Below are 16,426 nucleotides of genomic sequence, written 5' to 3' on the forward strand. Positions count from 1 at the left end.
ATTGCATTTTACAACCAAGATCCCACTTGGGTACCACTTGCAGTATTAGTATAGCATACTGCTCACTGCTTTTGAATGCCCTTTGTCCTGAAAAATGGTATATAAACAATGAATAACAATATATCAGAATAATCATAAGAATGTAAGAACTGGATCCATCTAGTCCAGCATTCTGTTCACACTGGCCAACCAGATGCCTCTGGGAAACCAACAAATAGAATATGAGTGTAATAGCACACTCCTGCTCATGTTCTCCAGCGACCATTAATTAAATAATAATTAAATATTAATTTAATTATTAATTAATGGTCTTTCTATAGACTATAGAATAATTAAATTATCCATAGAAAGTTATTGTAAAATTATTGTGTTTTTTAAAAAAATCTAGATTGTTAAATCTGCCTTTTCTGTGTAAACAAAGGACAAGGTAGTTTCCTGCAATTTGCCACTCTCTTCCTGTGGTGTCCATAGAGTTTGTCCAGCAGGACCTGAAAGTGATACTGAAGTTTGCATGTATATGTAGCCACTTTTAGGATTTTCTTGTTAGGACTTTCTAGTTGCAGAGGGACTGGCAAAAGTTCAAGCTAGGCTAGATTTTATTAAGGTGGTAAAGCTTACTTCTGGGTTGAAGTGCTTCCAATTGCTGGTGAGGGCGCAACTGATTGAATGTTTTTCCATTATTATTATTATTATTATTATTATTATTATTATTATTTTAAAACATCCTTGTACACAAAAAATTAGCACAGGGAGAAGGCTACGTTAGCCTACAGCCTCTGACATCACATTTTCTACGTGGAGGGAATATTTTGGTGTGGAGGAACTTTTCCCCACAGTCTGCAGGGGTACAGGTTGGACACAAGCCTATCACCTAAGTGAGAGCTAGGCCCAAGTTGTTCTGTAATCAGTCAGTGATACTTTTATAGTTATTTATATCCTGGCTGATATGGTCTCCAAAGAGCTTCTTTTAGAGCTGAGTGCAAGAGCTTTTGTTCCCGGTGGGATTTTTTTTTACTTTGAACAACTTATTCTCATGCCTTATAACACATAAGATATGTGAAACTCCTCACAGTTAAAAAAAAGAAAGAAAGAGCGGGGGTGTTATGTAGCATAAAGACTGCAATTTGAGAAACAGAAGGCCAACAATTCTTCAGACACATCAAACTGGTTGCAGCGTTATAACACTTTTAATTTGAAATATCCTTTAAATTTGTAATTCCTTCTCCCAACAATCCTGTGAGGTAGATATATCAGTACTGACCTTTTCGGTTGTTGTCTTGGTGTGGTGGAAGATGCAGAAGTAGCATTGTGTGTAGCAAAATGATAGTGAAACAACAATACATTTTCTGATTCTGAGAGGGTAGTAGGGTGAGGTCTGTTGGAATGAAGCTGAGATGAACTTTGAAAGAGAGAGAGAGAGAGAGAATGTGATATATATCTATATCTATATATCTGGTACCTGGATTAGCAATTAATTGCATCACCTTCTAATACAATTGTGATCCAATGGATTGTCTCTCTATGGGGGCTTCCACACACAGTCTTCGGGGTGCCCCGAAAGCGCTTCAGGGCGCCCCGAAACTACTAGTGTAGCTACCTGGTCAGAAGAGACGGAGGAAGAGGCGGCGGCGGCAGCGGCGAAAAGTTCCCAGGGCTCGGCGGCTTCCGAGCCCAACTCCCCGCCGGCCTCCTCCTGCTGCCGGCGAAAGAGCCACCCAGGTTGGAGAGATCAGCGGAAGAGCCCGCCTTCTTCCGCCGAGCTCTCCAACCCGGGTGGCTCTTTCGCCGGCAACAGGAGGCCGGTGGGGAGTTGGGCTCGGCGGCAAGGAAGCCGCCGAGCCTTGGGAACTTTTCGCCGCCGCCGCCTCTTCCTCCGTCTCTTCTGACCAGGTAGCTACACTAGGAGTTTCGGGGCACCCTGAAGCGCTTTCGGGGCGCCCCGAAGACTGTGTGTGGAAGCCCTCTATATTTTATCCTAAAATGGGCTTATAAACAGAAGAGTGACAGTCAGTTCTATCACCTCAAATCTTCTCCTACATTATTGTGAATATTTTTAGCTCTAGTGTTAAGTCTCAGTGTGTGGGAGGACAGCGGCGCGTGCCAGGTAACAGGTGGTCTGGCTGTGCTTCCTTTCCTTTCAGCACACATCATGATAAAAGAATGGGGCCTGCTGAGCTACTGAAGTAAAAGTCTTGAGAGGATAGAAATAAAAGGTCACTGAGCTGTGCAGCTTCCTAAATATTTCATTTAATGTGTTGTTTTTAAGGTGTGAAGCTAATGACTGAGGATTCAAATCGACTCTCTATATCTCTGGAAGGAAAAACTCATTAGTTAACATTCTTGCTATCATATGTACAAAAGCCAGTTTGTGGGCTCAGTTTCGTAGTCACACTCTGTCATGGTGACCAAAAACCTGAAGCCAGACGAGGGCTATGCAGATGAAGGGACAGGCCTATGCAGATAGGGACTGACCTGCTGCAATCTGGAACGCAGCTGGAAAGGAGCAAAACCTGCTCCTTATTCAGACAGTGAAGTTAGTAGGGGCAGGGCAGGTTTAACATCTATTCCAGTGGTCTCATTGAATACCTTACCATTTCCCCATATACGTGAGTGGCTGCTGTGGGCCAGGGATGGTGCTAGGTATCTAAGTGATCTGGGGCTCAGCCTCAAGGACCAAAAAAATAAAAATTGACAAATATATGTGCATAATGCAAATATATGTGCATAATGCAAAATACTTACTATAATTTAAATTTTATAGAAGGCAAAATAATTAACCTCCTGCTTGCTTATAGGGCAGAATGTCCCAAATTGTGCTTGCTTAAAACCTACCTTTCATGCACCCACACTTTCCTGTGGTCTTTCAGGCCCAAATCCAAATGGCTAGGATGGAGTGCCTGAGACCAGCAAAAAACTGTATGGCACCTTAAACATTTACCAATTAATTGCAAACTGAACAAGGCACACTGGCAAGGGAAAGTATAGGAGTATGTGGCAGAGTATAATAGCCCATGATCCTAGACTGCAAACTTATACAATTACTAGCAAATAACCCTCATTAAACATAGTGGGATTTACTTCTGAGTAAATCCTCATTTGTTCCACAGCCCAATCATCAACAGCGCTGGACAGAGACCTCAGCACTGGAGGATGTTGCTTAACTGCTCCTGGTCCCTGGACCAGGTGAGGAGGCAGAAAGAGTCGCTGCCAAAGGAGGCTCTTCATTTTATTTCAAATACTTTATTTTAGTAATTTCTGGGATTCTAGAACACTTTTTTAAAATTTATAGTTCTTAGATTCTAATTCCTTAAAATCCTGAAATCTACGAGGATGATTAGGGGTCTGGAAACAAAGCCCTATGACAAGAGACTGAACGAACTGGGCATGTTTAGCCTGGAGAAGAGAAGATTGAGGGGAGACATGATAGCACTCTTCAAATACTTGAAAGGTTGTCACACAGAGGAGGGCCTGGCTCTCTTCTCGATCATCCCAGACTGCAGGACATGGAATAATGGGCTCAAGTTACAGGAAACCAGATTTCAGCTGGACATCAGGAAAAATGTCCTGACTGTTAGAATGGTACGACAATGGAACCAATTACGTAGGGAGGTTGTGGGATGTCCCACCCTAGAGGCATTCAAGAGGCAGCTGGACAACCATCTGTCAGGTATACTTTAATGTGGATTCCTGCATTGAGCAGGGGGTTGGTCTTGATGGCCTTCCACCTCAACTATTCTATGATTCTATGATGGCATTCTGTACAGTGGACGCAAGTCCATGAAAGCTTATTAAGCCACAGGAAATTTTTGAGTTTTTAAGGTTCCACAAATCATTGTGGCTTTTAAACACAAAACAGCAAGAAGCACTTATCCTCCTCCCTGATGCTAAGGAGGCCTATGAACCCACCAGAATCTGCCCATGTCCAACAAAAAGCAGGTGCACTCCAGAAAGATGATTGCAGAGTCAAGGAGCTCCAGACACAAGCAAGCAAGCCAACAAGCCACAGCAAGCCATACACTCATACATCCCCTTGCCCCCAATTCAGACTCTGCTGCTCATTCAAACCCGTTTTACAAGCAAACCCACTTCTGCTCCCCCCCCCTTCCCAAGGTAAGGGGCCTGGGCCAGCTTGGAGGAAGCAGCAGATAAAGAAGGCCTCTGGCACTCCATTTGATATGTGAGCAACCAGTCTGCTTGCTCTTCCTCTTGTCAGGGCTGCGCTGCCTACAATGGCGCAGGGCGCAAGTGCAATTGCCCAGTAGCAATTGGCTGGGCAGGTCTCTGCAGAGTCAGCATGACTCTGCATGACGTCAAGAAAGCCATGTGACAGTGGTGCTGTTAGGCAAATTTGGACTCTGGACTTAATGAAAATAGTGAGCACACTGGAAGTAAAGACGGCAGTCCTCCTTTCTAGTTTAAAAGACTGGTGCCATCATGCTACATTCCCTATTAGTCTGGTAAGGACGTGAGTCCTAAGGTCTCCTAGTTACTGCAAGACTACCGAGTTCACAGAGAAGAAGCAGACTTGTGTTAAGGCAGATGATGGCAATTGGGACAGTTCAAAAGAGATCCAGGGCCCATGCTCATGTGTTAGGAGACAAAACCTGCCTTGTATCTCTGATAGTGTGTGGTCTAACAGGAATAGTGATGGGGATCCTGCAGACATCTCCAATGTATTTCTGTGTAGACCAGCCTTCTCCAATCTGGTTCCTTCCAGATATTTTGGTTACAAATCCCAGCATTCCTGAGCGTTGACCACGCTGGCAGCAACCGATGGCAGTTAAAGTCCAAAACATCTGGAAGGCACAGATTGGGGAACGCTGGTGTAGATTGTACACATAGATACAGGATTGGTTTAGATGTAATGCTAACCCTTAGGAGAAGATCCTAAGTGATCCCTGGGCTTGTGCACCATCTTTCCCCTCTCTCCCTCCAGTGTTGCCATGAGGAGGAGTTCAGAAGCTTTTGCTTCTGTTTTAGATTAACCGTGGGTGCTTCTATCATTTGAACCTGACAAACAATGGTTATTCGTAACTATAGTTTGTGGAAACAAGCCAACTTCAAACCTGACCCTTTTCCACTAGGCATTCTCTGGTTATAAAGTAAATAACTGATCAATTCATGGACTTTTCTGTAAAATCTGTGACATGATTCTGGGCAGTGAAAACATGGTTTTGTTTTGAAGCAGAATATATATAATTACAAAGAATATGAACGTGTGACGTCGATTTTCTGTCTTGCCTCTTAGTTGCAAAGAAAACCCCAGAATTTATACAAAATGCACCATGGGTATTGATAGTTTGAATTTCTGTTCCTATTGGGAACTCGGTATTTCCTGTAATTAGTTGTATAGTGTGCATTACTTCACTCTTATCTTTTTTCTCTTCCTTATAGGCCATGTGTTTATACAGTGGGGTCTCCAATAAACAACAGGGCCCTTTTTCCATGCCAAGAACCGCCTGTTGCCATGTCAACATGGCAAGCTACAGTCCGAGCAGATGCATGCTTTGTTGTTTTAATGAGTGGGGAAAATGCAGCGGAACCAACAGAATCTGAAGGAGGTACAGCATGTATTTGCTATCTTAATATATGAAACAAAATGTCATTTGAAAAGTGATTTAATATTGGAATAGTACTTCCGCCACACAGCCTGGCGAGACTCCCAAGCTCTTCTGTTCAGCTCATCTTCCTCTGACTCCACTTCTCTCTAGTGCACGTGGCATTCTTCTTTCTTTTACATGTTTTATACTTCACTTGGCCTCTACATTTTTCTTACTCCTCAGTTCCTGACGAATCCTTGTCTCTCTTTGCAAGGCGTAACAATTTCAGGAATGAGTGAGTCTCCTGCTCAGGCAGTAGATTGTGAGGGGAGGCAAATTGCACGCATGCACCCTCACGTGGAGGGGCACCACGGGCGCTGCTGCCTCCACACCAGCCCTGCTCACATGCTGCAGTAAGTGCCCAGCTCTTTTTCCCCTCAAAGTTCTGTTTTTCAGTAAACTGCTTTTATGAAGTTGCGGTTTCCGTGTGCTACCAAGTCAGGTGTGTTGCAATTTAGTGGTATTATAACTTTTGCGGTAAGGAATGGCTTTTAAGCAGTAGAAGCTGTTTTGCAACATTGCTTGGACAGATGGACAGAGCCCGCCTGCCTCCCATTGGGCTGGGCTGGGGCTGCTGCCTCTCCTTCAAGTGCAGCAGGGGAGTGAGATGAAAAAAGGAAGGAAAGGAGGGGGGAAATACAAGGAAAAGCAAGAGTGCAATTCTTTTGCCCAGGATTGATCAGAGCCTGCAAAGGGTTAATTTCTAAAAGAGGAAGTTCACAATTGCTAGGAAACCAAGCCTACTGCTCTGAGATGACCTCAGGTGAGAGGGGATGAATTTGCAGGCAGGATATCCATGATCGGAGTTTCTTTGAGGGTATTTTTCACTGCCCACCTACATAGCTGCACAACTGTGAATACCACACTGTTCATTTTAATCCTGAATTACTGCAGGGCTTCTAAGGTAGGCAATGTGATGCTCCCAGGCACCTTCCCTGGTGCTCTGTTTTAGAAGTATACTCTACTCTTCCCACTTTTATTTTAAACATATATATATATATATATATATATATATATATATATATATATATTACTGAAATGCTGGGATTGCTTCAAAGTGGAGTGGGAGCCTCTAGCTGCCACCATTCTAATTTCCCATGAATGCTTCTGTGGAGTTTACTTGGGCTGTGTGCCCAGGACAGTTTCTCAAACTTCCAAATTTAGCAATGGGCCCAAAATGTTGCCTATCCCTGTGCTAAGGTGACGTTAGGCGGCAATCCTATGCAAGTTAAACAGAAAAAGTCCTACAACTTCCAGCATTCCATAGTGATCCATGCTGGCTGGGGAATGCTGTGAGTTGAAGGACTTTTTTCCTGTTTAAACATGCACACGATTGTGCCCCTTAAAAAATTGTGTAAGGGAAAAAGCAACCTGAAATGGCAGTATGACCTCTCCCTTCTCCTGAAATTGCAGCCTTACACTGTAGCTTATGGCATGTGCTCATGCTGTAAACACAAATGATCAAACACACATGACCTTTCAAATTCCTCATACTCCTAGAATTAAAACATTATGGATTGGTGTGGCACTTGATCAGTTATAAAAACAGCAGATACTGTGCTGTATTTACTAACACGTACTCACAAAGCGATAATTGTATTTGGGAAAAATACTTGCGAAGCAATGCCTTTTAAACAAAGGGGCTCCTTCCTGTTTCTCATTCTGATTATATGCATGTTACCCAGAGGTAAGTTTCACTGAATTCAGTTGGATATTCCCCCAAGTAAGTGTGCATAGGATTGGAACCTTAGAGCCATCCTCAATCCCTATAATGAAGAAACGACATGACAATATTTGTGGAAGACTTCTGCAATTCTGGAATTATGTAAAGGAAAATCCTTCAAATCTTAGCAGTTCAACACATTCTGTCATAAGTTTGCTAATTGTTTGGTTGAAAGTTCTCTAAACAAAGCATAGCTTTCCTTCTCATTACAGTTTTGCTGCCACGGGATTTAAGTAAACATGGGAAAAAGGGTGTTCTGTAACTTGGAAAGTTTAAACATTGGGGCGGGGGGTTCAACACACTGTTGATTAGTGTGTCACAAATGACATCAGTGTTCCATAGCTTCAGTACTGATTACACTCTGAATTAGTAACCAAAGCTGTGCCTTCTGGAGCTGTGGAGAACAGAAAAGGTGTTTGTTTAATTCTGTTCAGTATTTGCAAAAAGTCATATTCCCTCCCCAATTTTGTAACTGTAAGCCAGGTTATGGGTCTCCTTCCCATTTTAAAATTTAATACAATATATTTCTCATTGTGCGAATGCAAAAGATTTTGGAATGTTCCAGTGAATAGAATTAACAACAACAACAACAACAATAATTCTAACCCGCCTCTCCATCCTGATCGAGGCAGGGAACAACAAGTATAAAATACATAAAATATTAATCAAAACACAATATTTAAAACTTCCTAGAAGCATCCTAAAATTCCACTGGATAGGCCTGCTGGAAGAGATCAGTCTTTATAGCTTTCTTAAATGCTAAAAGACTGTTAAGTTGACGAATCACTTCCGGTGATAGGTACAAATGTAAATGCTTTTGGACAATGGGAATGCTATTGTGACTACTTCACATGGGGGATAGAGATGTCTTTCCTCCATTGTGCAGAGCACAACACTTTCATCACATTTCACAATTGCTGCTTAAATGTGATTCTCCCTACCACACAGTGAGCACTTTAATTGTTCTGTAAGTCTCAGCAGATTCAGTTGCATGCATCTTTCCCCAGACATTCATTTTGTGGGTGCTTTCAGATGGAGGGCTTCTAGAAATCAATCAAAAGGTGTTGTTCAGCTCATTCCATGCTTTCTTCCCTAATGTTTTTTTGGAAGAAAAGATGGAAGAAGTGGTGGAGAAAAAATGGAAGTGTTACAAGTGGAAGACATTGTTATCGCGACCTTCTTCAAAATACTATGAATGAAGCAGTGCAGTTGCACTGTAAAAGGCTCATCTGGACAATGCTCTAAGTTTAAGTGCCTCTTCACAAAACAAAGATCTGCATCCATTAACTGAACTGTGTGTGTATTTTGCTGTTGTGGGTGATGCATTTTACAGCTAGAGGGATTTTCTTATCTATGTAACTCGGTGTTGCTGTTGTTTAAACTAGCTTTCTTCCTTACCATGTTCAATATTCCTTTTTTCTACTTAAGCAAATTTGATCTCATCACATAGGCTGCATTCACAGGTAATAGATCCAATCCATAGTTTAGCATTATGGGGATAAGTCTGGGTGAGCCAGGAGCTTGTGCATTCTCCTGTCCCATCTCTTTTAGTACATCCATGAGGTTTAGATGGGAAGCTTCCACTTCTGCTTTTGACTAACCACGGCTTAGTGTTGCATCTTAATCCTAAACTGTGGTTAAATTTAACAAGCCACCTTCATAAACCACAGTTTGATGTTGGCTTGTCTTAGTAGATCATAGTGAAGACTATGCATATAATCCAGGTTTCTACATAATGCTAAGCTACCAATGTTCAAGCTCCTGTCAGAGGCTGGGCAGGGAAAGGAGGGGCACATGAGCCCAGGGCTTGCATAGGCTCATTTTTATAATGCAAAACCATTATAAGCATTATGATTATATATTAACATTTGCATGCATACAAAAAACAGAAGGGAGGCATCAAAGTCAAAGGACTGCAAACCTCCCCCCCACCAAACAGTTGGCAATTCTGGTTTTTCATCTCTGGTTCATATCTCTGTTTTTCTTTTTGTTGGCATCTCTGGCTTTTCTTTTTGCATTCTTTTACATAAATACACAACCATAGTCTCCTAGTAGAACAATGTGAGGCTGTTCACACAACATGCAGTGGTTGAATGTGGTTTGTTTTGAACTGTGGGTTGTTTGCTGAACTGTGGATTAGTTGTTGTCTGAACACAGTACGTTTTTCCAGAGGGTGGGTTATCTTGTTTTTTGAACATAACCAGGGTTGTAAACCATGCAGTGTAGCTTGTTGAACACCATGAACAACCCAACAACAAACCATGGGTTCTAATGGTAGCTTGTTCGAGAAGATAAGCCACATTGCATGGATAACAAGCCACCCTGATTGCATTTAGAGAGTCATCAAACGAGCAGTTTATAGCACACTCGTTACTGGCCACTCACGGATTTTTGCAGGTCCTTTTCGTGACACCGTCTGCCTCCCACTCCTGCTTGGTTTTCTGTCACAAAAAAGACCCTGAAAATCCCATTTTTTGGCTGTAATGAAGTGTGTGCAGCCCAATAAAAGTGTGTGTGCAGGAGAAGCAGCACAAAAATGCCCACTGAATGGACGTTGCTTGCTTCCTCTTTCTTCCCTGTGTGAAGAAAGAGGAAGGTGTTCATCCCTATTGTGGGACAGAAGAAGGAGGCAAAGTGATGGTAGGGAAACACGATTCCCCCCCCCTCATCTGATGACGCTTTTAAACAATGCGCTAACCCACAGTTCAACGAACAGCCCATTGTTCAAAACAGCCCACACTCAATCACTGAATGTTGAACAGCCCCTGAATTTTGTTTCGTTCAATTGTTTTATGAAAATATAGGTGTGTCTTGATGGCGATTATAACAAGGAAAAAATACAAATACAGCAACCAAAATACATTTAAAATGTATGTAAATGTATGTATTTAAAATGTATTTGAGTGTGATACAAAATATTTTATAAAGTCATTTCTAAAAGAGTTGAACTTACAGTAGCAAACCTAACATGCCACAATCACATCCAGCACTATTTTAAATTTAAAATATTATTCCTTCAAATTATTTATTTTGCATAGCTTGTGAGGAGCCTGGAATCTTCTACTAGTTATCTTAATGCAGATTTCTCTGTAAGCCTCGCTTGGCTGTAGGAATTTATTCCTGCACAAATCATTAGCACAGAATATTAACAGCAAGAGGTTCACTTCTCTGTTGTTGTCTTGCAGGAAACACCAGTCAGAGTCCAAAGTCGTGTCAGTGTTTGTGCATATTTATTTTATTTATTTATTTATTTAAGGATTTTTATGCCGCCATTCAGCCAAAAAAGGCTCTCACGGCGGCTTACAAAAGTATTTCTTGACAGTCCCTGCCCACAGGCTTACAATCTAAAAGACAGGACACAAAAGGAAAGGGGATTGGGAGGGAGGAGGAGGAGGAGGGGGAAAAGGAAAGCAAACTCAGGCACTACAATCTTAGTTGGAAAGTTCAGCAGTTGCAGTTGACAGCAGGAGGGAGGGGGCTCTCAGCTGGAGCTGGACCCAGGCACGGTGGAGAGGTGCCTGGCTGCTGCTTCCTCCCTCATTGGAGGCCTCTCCAGAGACAGTTGGTAGCAGGAGGGAGGGGGCCCTCAGCTGGAGCTGGACCCAGGCACGGTGGAGAGGTGCCTTGCTGCTGCTTGGACCATATGAGTTGGACCATTTCAGTGCCACGTGGAAATGTGCATTGTATCCCTGGATATTTCTTTCATTTCTACCCTAGGTGGTGCTGTGTCCAAGGGAGCCACACAAGGGCATACTATTGAGATAATAGATAGCAATAAGTGTAAGAGGAAGATGTAGATTTAACATAGTAGGCAGAAAGGCACAGAGCAAGTAGGGAGAAAAACGTTAGACAGGAGACAAGCCAATTAAGTTTAGTTAATTTCTTTTAGTTCTTGCAAACAACAAGAGGACGAACATCAACAAGAACTCATTAAAATTAGAGAAGAATAGGCAAATAATAGCACCCATTATAGCTTTAGAAAATAATATCCATAGTTTAACTATGCACTGTGTGAAGTGTTTCCTTTTACCTGTACTGAGATTCACACCTATCAGCTTCATGGGTTGACCCTGGGTTCTAGTATTATGGGAGAGGGAGAAAAATGTCTCCCTATCCAAATTCTCCACTCCATGCATAATTTTGTACACTTCTATTATGTTTCCCCTTCGCCTCCTTTTTTCCAAGCTAAACAATCTCAGCTGTTGTAATTTTCCCTCATAGGGGAGATGCTCCAGTCCCTTCATCATTTTAATTGCCATTTTCTGCACTTTTTCCAGATCTATAATATAATTTTTTAGGTGTGGTGAACAGAACTGTACACGGTCATCTTCTAAGTGTAATCACACCATAGATTTGAATAAAGGCAGAATGATACTGGCAGTTTTATCTTCAATTCCTTTTCCAATAATGCCTAACATGGAGTTTGCCTTCTATACAATAGCTGCACACTGGATTGACATTTTCATCGAGCTGTCCACCACAACCCCAAGATCTCTTTCTGGTCAGTAATTGCCAGCTCAGATCCCATCAAGTTATACCCCAGCATGCATCACCTTACACTTGCTTACTTTAAATCGCATTTGCCATTAGGATGCCGACTCTCTCAGCTTGGAGAGATCCTTTTGGAGCTCCTCACAATCCCTTTTTGTTTTAATCTCCTTAAATAATTTGGGGTCATCGACAAACTTGACCATTTCATTGCTCACTCCTAATTCCAGATCATTCATGAAATAGTTGAAAAGAATTTGTTTCAATACAGATCCCTGTGGGACCCCACTGTTTACTTCCCTCCATTGGGTGAATTTACCATTTATTCCTACTCTCTGTTTTTTAATCAGTTACTCATCCATTAGAGGACCTCTCCTCTTATTCCGTGACTGCTAAGTTTGGTGAGGGATTTTTATCAAAAGCCTTTTGGAAGTCCCAAGTAAACAATGTCCACTGGATCACCCCTGTCTACATGTTTATTTACACTCTCAAAGAACTGTAATAGATTAGTGAGACAGGACTTACCTTTGTGGAACCTGTGTTGATTGTTTTTCAGAAGGACTTGTCCTTCTATATTCCTACTAATGATGTGTTCAACTAATTTACCCAGAACAGATGTTAAGCTAACTGGCCTGTAATTTCCTGGATCCTCCCTGGATTCCGTTTTTAAAATGAGGGCTATATCAGTCATCTTCCAGTCCTCTGTTACAGAGGCTGAGCTTAGGGACATGTTACATATTTTGGTTAGAATTTCAGCAATTTCATATTTAAGTTCTTTGAGAACTCTAGGATGGATACCATCTGGGCCTGATGATTGTTTTGCTTTCAGTTTGTCAATAAGGTTGAGAACTTCATCTTTTGTCACTGCTATTTGCCTCAGTTCCTCAGACTCCCTTCCTGAAAACATCAGTTCAGGTACAGGTATCTGTCCTATGTCTTCTGCAGTGAATACCAATGCGAAGAATTCACTCAGCTTCTTTGCAATCTGTGGATGTAGGCACCTTATTCACACACCATTCACACAGGCCCACACCCCGAGCCGCAACATTCACATCCACATCCACGCCATTCACTCACATCCATCTCCTCAATTAATCCCTGCAGATCGGCTATGAGGGTGGTGAGGGAGTATTTCTCAGCTGTCTCGCAGTACAGAGCAGAGAAAAAGCTCTTATCTCCAACCAACAGCTGATCAGAGATGAACTTTTCAGCAGGGAGAATGTCTTATCTCTGATTTAGGGGTACTGGGGAAGAAACTGGTGGACCGAAAGCAGCCTATGGGCAGAGGTGTTTCATACTTATAAAATGGGATGTTTTGAAAACAGTGGATGAAATCCAATGTCATGAAAGCAAATGTTCATCAATGGCTATTAGCCCTGATGGTTGTGTGCTATCTCCAGTATTTGAGGCAATAAGCCTGTGTGCACCAGTTGCTGGGGAACATGGGCGGGAGGGTGGTGTTGCTTGTTCATCCCTGGCCGATGGCTGGTTGGCCACTGTGTGAACAAAGTGCTGGACTAGATGGACCCTTGGTCTGATCCAGCATCAGGGCACTTCTTATGTTCTTATGTGATGAGTCTTTTCCCTCTTTCCTCCCCCCAAAGTACTCTTTGTCTGCTCTAGAGAGTCCCAGAGCTGATTTTGAGGGTGTATTGGTGGGCTGGAGGGTGATTCGCACGCCTCCCCATTCCGCTGATGGGAGCGGTTCTTTGAGTGTAAGGACTTAATTGGGTACCAGCCGTTATGGTTGAATTTAAAAAACAAAAACAAGCCCAACCCTCAGGCTACCTGGTAACTGACTCATGGAGCAACTCCTTAGATTTAGCATCTCAAGTGCAATGCAGTGGATAACGTATGCTCTTTTTTTCATAGGTGTATTAAGTTGGTTTTATTATGTGACCATGCCAATGCCAGCATCGACCTTCACTATTGCTGTTGGATGCTGGGCAGAAGTTAAAAGAAAAATGTGTGCCACTGATGTTCAGGGGAATGATGGGTTCTTTCCACTGTGCTCAAAGACGGATGTCAGGTCGGTGATTACAGCTGAAAAATATGTACTTTAGAGAGCATTCCATTTCTCCTGTTATACAAGAAAATGAGTCATCAGAGTCGAGGAACAATAGCAGAACATGTTTAATCAAAGCAGAGGAAAGCCATATAAGAGAAATTAGTCCAATGGGTGAGGATGGGCAAGGGTGTGTTGCTTATATAGAAAGAAAGTGTTCTTTGAGTAATGGAATTGGTTTCTACATGGATTTGTTTTAGTTGAAGTATATGAAAATTGAACTCCTAGATTATGTCAGGCTCTCACATCCTTTTTCTCCGGTTATTAATCTTACTTGTTTTTAAATTACTGCAATTAATGTCTGTGTGGTTGCAGATGTTCTAATAGCACTACGGGAAATAAGGACAACATCAGGTTGCTTAAGAGTAGCCTTCATGAACCTGGTATCCTCCAGAGATGTTGGGCTACAGTTCTCACCATCTTCAGCCAGCATGGGGATGGTGGGAGTTGTAGTCAACACATCTGGGAGGCACCAGGTTAGTGAAGGCTGCTTGAGAGGTTCAGGTTAACACTCCAGTCATTATTTTAAAGAACACTTATTTTTTTAGAATAATGAAAGATAATTTTTTTTCTTTTAAATTTTAACTGTTTATCATTTTGCATTTTAAAAACCATTCCCTTTTTATGTCCTTGGCTGATATATTAATTTAAGTAGGTGCTCCAAAGTTTTCGTTTTGTGAGACTGGCTAGATAGCTCTTCCTGTTTATAATTTGGCATACTTCTTTCATATCTCCTTAGCATCTGCATCTCTGTTTTGTTTTAAGCGCTCTTCATAGAGAAGTAGTGATATGTCCCCCTCCTAGCTATGTTTTCCATCCTTTTCGTTTTTCAGCTCAGCTACTTTTGAGGTATTCTGTTTCTAATAGTTCCTGTTTGTTCACATATTGGTAGTATGATAGTTCCACAAAAAACATGGTGCTGCTGTGATACGTTTGTGCAGTATGTTTTTTGAGTCTGTAACAGATCATCAATTTCATGGCAAGATTTTGTTCAAAGGATTTCAAAATACATTCCTGTTAATATATTCTGACTGTGTACTATTCAAGATTAGAAACATCATTCAGAACATCTCAATGCATTATAAATGTCTTATCCCATATTTTATAGATGATAAACAGATATGTGGTTGCTGAAGATTTAACTGCTGGTGATCTCTTAACCATGGTTAGGAGATCAGGAATGAGTTCTACATTCCCACTCCCTTCCCTTGTTAGCTTTCGCTGTGCTTTATTTCATGGATAGGCATACTGATGTTATGGATCAATCCTCCTAAGCCCCAGCCACCATGGCCAATAGACAGGGTTCATGAGAAGTTTAGTCCAAAACATCTGGAGGGCACTAACTTGCCTACCTCTGCTTTTGTTCTACATCTGCATCAATGATAACCAAGGTTCCCATCTTCACATTCTGATTAAAGGGAAAACTGGCTACTGTTACCTATATTGTTGCTGTGTTTTACCATGTTTAAAGTTGACAAAGAGATGGAAGGGGAAAATTCAAATGGAAGAGGGGGTGGAGGAAACATGTGAGCGCACAGTCCGTCCTCATTCACATATCCATGGTAAAGAGACCAGCAGCACTACATTTGTACTGATTAGTTCCTGCTCTTTTCGGAGTATGGAGACAATCCTAAAAAGGAGCATCTTCCAACAATTCCTCCTTTTCTACTGTTTTTGAGTGCTGGTATAGTTGTAAATCTGGGAGGGAAAGACATGTAGCTTAAATTCTATATTTCTGGGCTGGAAGAATCTGCACTTGCAGAATGTTTCTCTGTGGCATAGGCCTTAAAACACTAGAAGCCATGTTTGGATTGAAAAGGGACAATCGTATAAATATGTATCCATGCAATAAAAACTTGAAGGAACATAATAATAATTGTTACTTGTACAGCAGTTTGTATTGGACTATAAATATCAAGTGTGGTTCCATTTTTTCTCTTAGCAAATAGCTGCACAATGTCTTTTGATTGGTAGCACCTGGAAATATTGAATGGTCTTGGACATTCTCTGCCTGTATTCCTATTCTGGGTTTCTTTTGTGCATTTTTAAACTATAAAAACACATTTTCCAAGGTGGCAAGGAGGTAAATGCGACAGTATCTGAAAAGAGATTGTGTAGCAGAAAGATTCCTGTAGAGTAATTAGCTCTAGATTCAAGTAAGTCAGCCAAGCTACTTGTCACTGAACCAGCATGACATGATGTGAAAATAGTATGTCAATAATTAAAATATGTCCAGTTAGCTCCTGAACGTTAACAAAATTCTAATCCTTATATCAGGTTTCCCCAACCTGGTACCTTCCAAATGTGTTGGATTGCAATTCCCATCATTCCAGGTCAGCATGGTCATACTGGCTGGGAATGATAGGAGCTGCAGTCCAACACATTTGGAGAGTACCAGGTTAGGGAAGGATGGTTTATATTGAGCCTTCTCAAGAACACTGTTATCTCCATGTGAACCAATTTCCTATCTATAGATGAGAAAGTCCCTTATCTTCCACATGAAAGGAAATAAATTGTTTTCCTGATCCAAATAGGCCACTGCTGCAGTGC

At 41.7% G+C, this 16,426-nt stretch overlaps 1 protein-coding gene across 2 annotated transcripts in view; it reads left to right on the forward strand.

Moving 5' to 3' along the window:
* Nucleotides 1-16,426, forward strand: part of AOPEP (aminopeptidase O (putative)) — a 200,479-nt gene that overhangs the window by 12,711 nt on the left and 171,342 nt on the right. For both annotated transcript variants that reach the window (XM_063129414.1, XM_063129413.1), the window contains exons 3-4: nucleotides 5,395-5,561; nucleotides 13,684-13,840. In XM_063129414.1, the coding sequence (XP_062985484.1) occupies nucleotides 5,395-5,561; nucleotides 13,684-13,840 (324 nt within the window). The remainder of the gene's footprint in view (nucleotides 1-5,394; nucleotides 5,562-13,683; nucleotides 13,841-16,426) is intronic.

The sequence above is a fragment of the Elgaria multicarinata genome, chromosome 6, assembly GCF_023053635.1.
Source record: "Elgaria multicarinata webbii isolate HBS135686 ecotype San Diego chromosome 6, rElgMul1.1.pri, whole genome shotgun sequence".
Taxonomy (NCBI): Eukaryota; Metazoa; Chordata; class Lepidosauria; order Squamata; family Anguidae; genus Elgaria; species Elgaria multicarinata.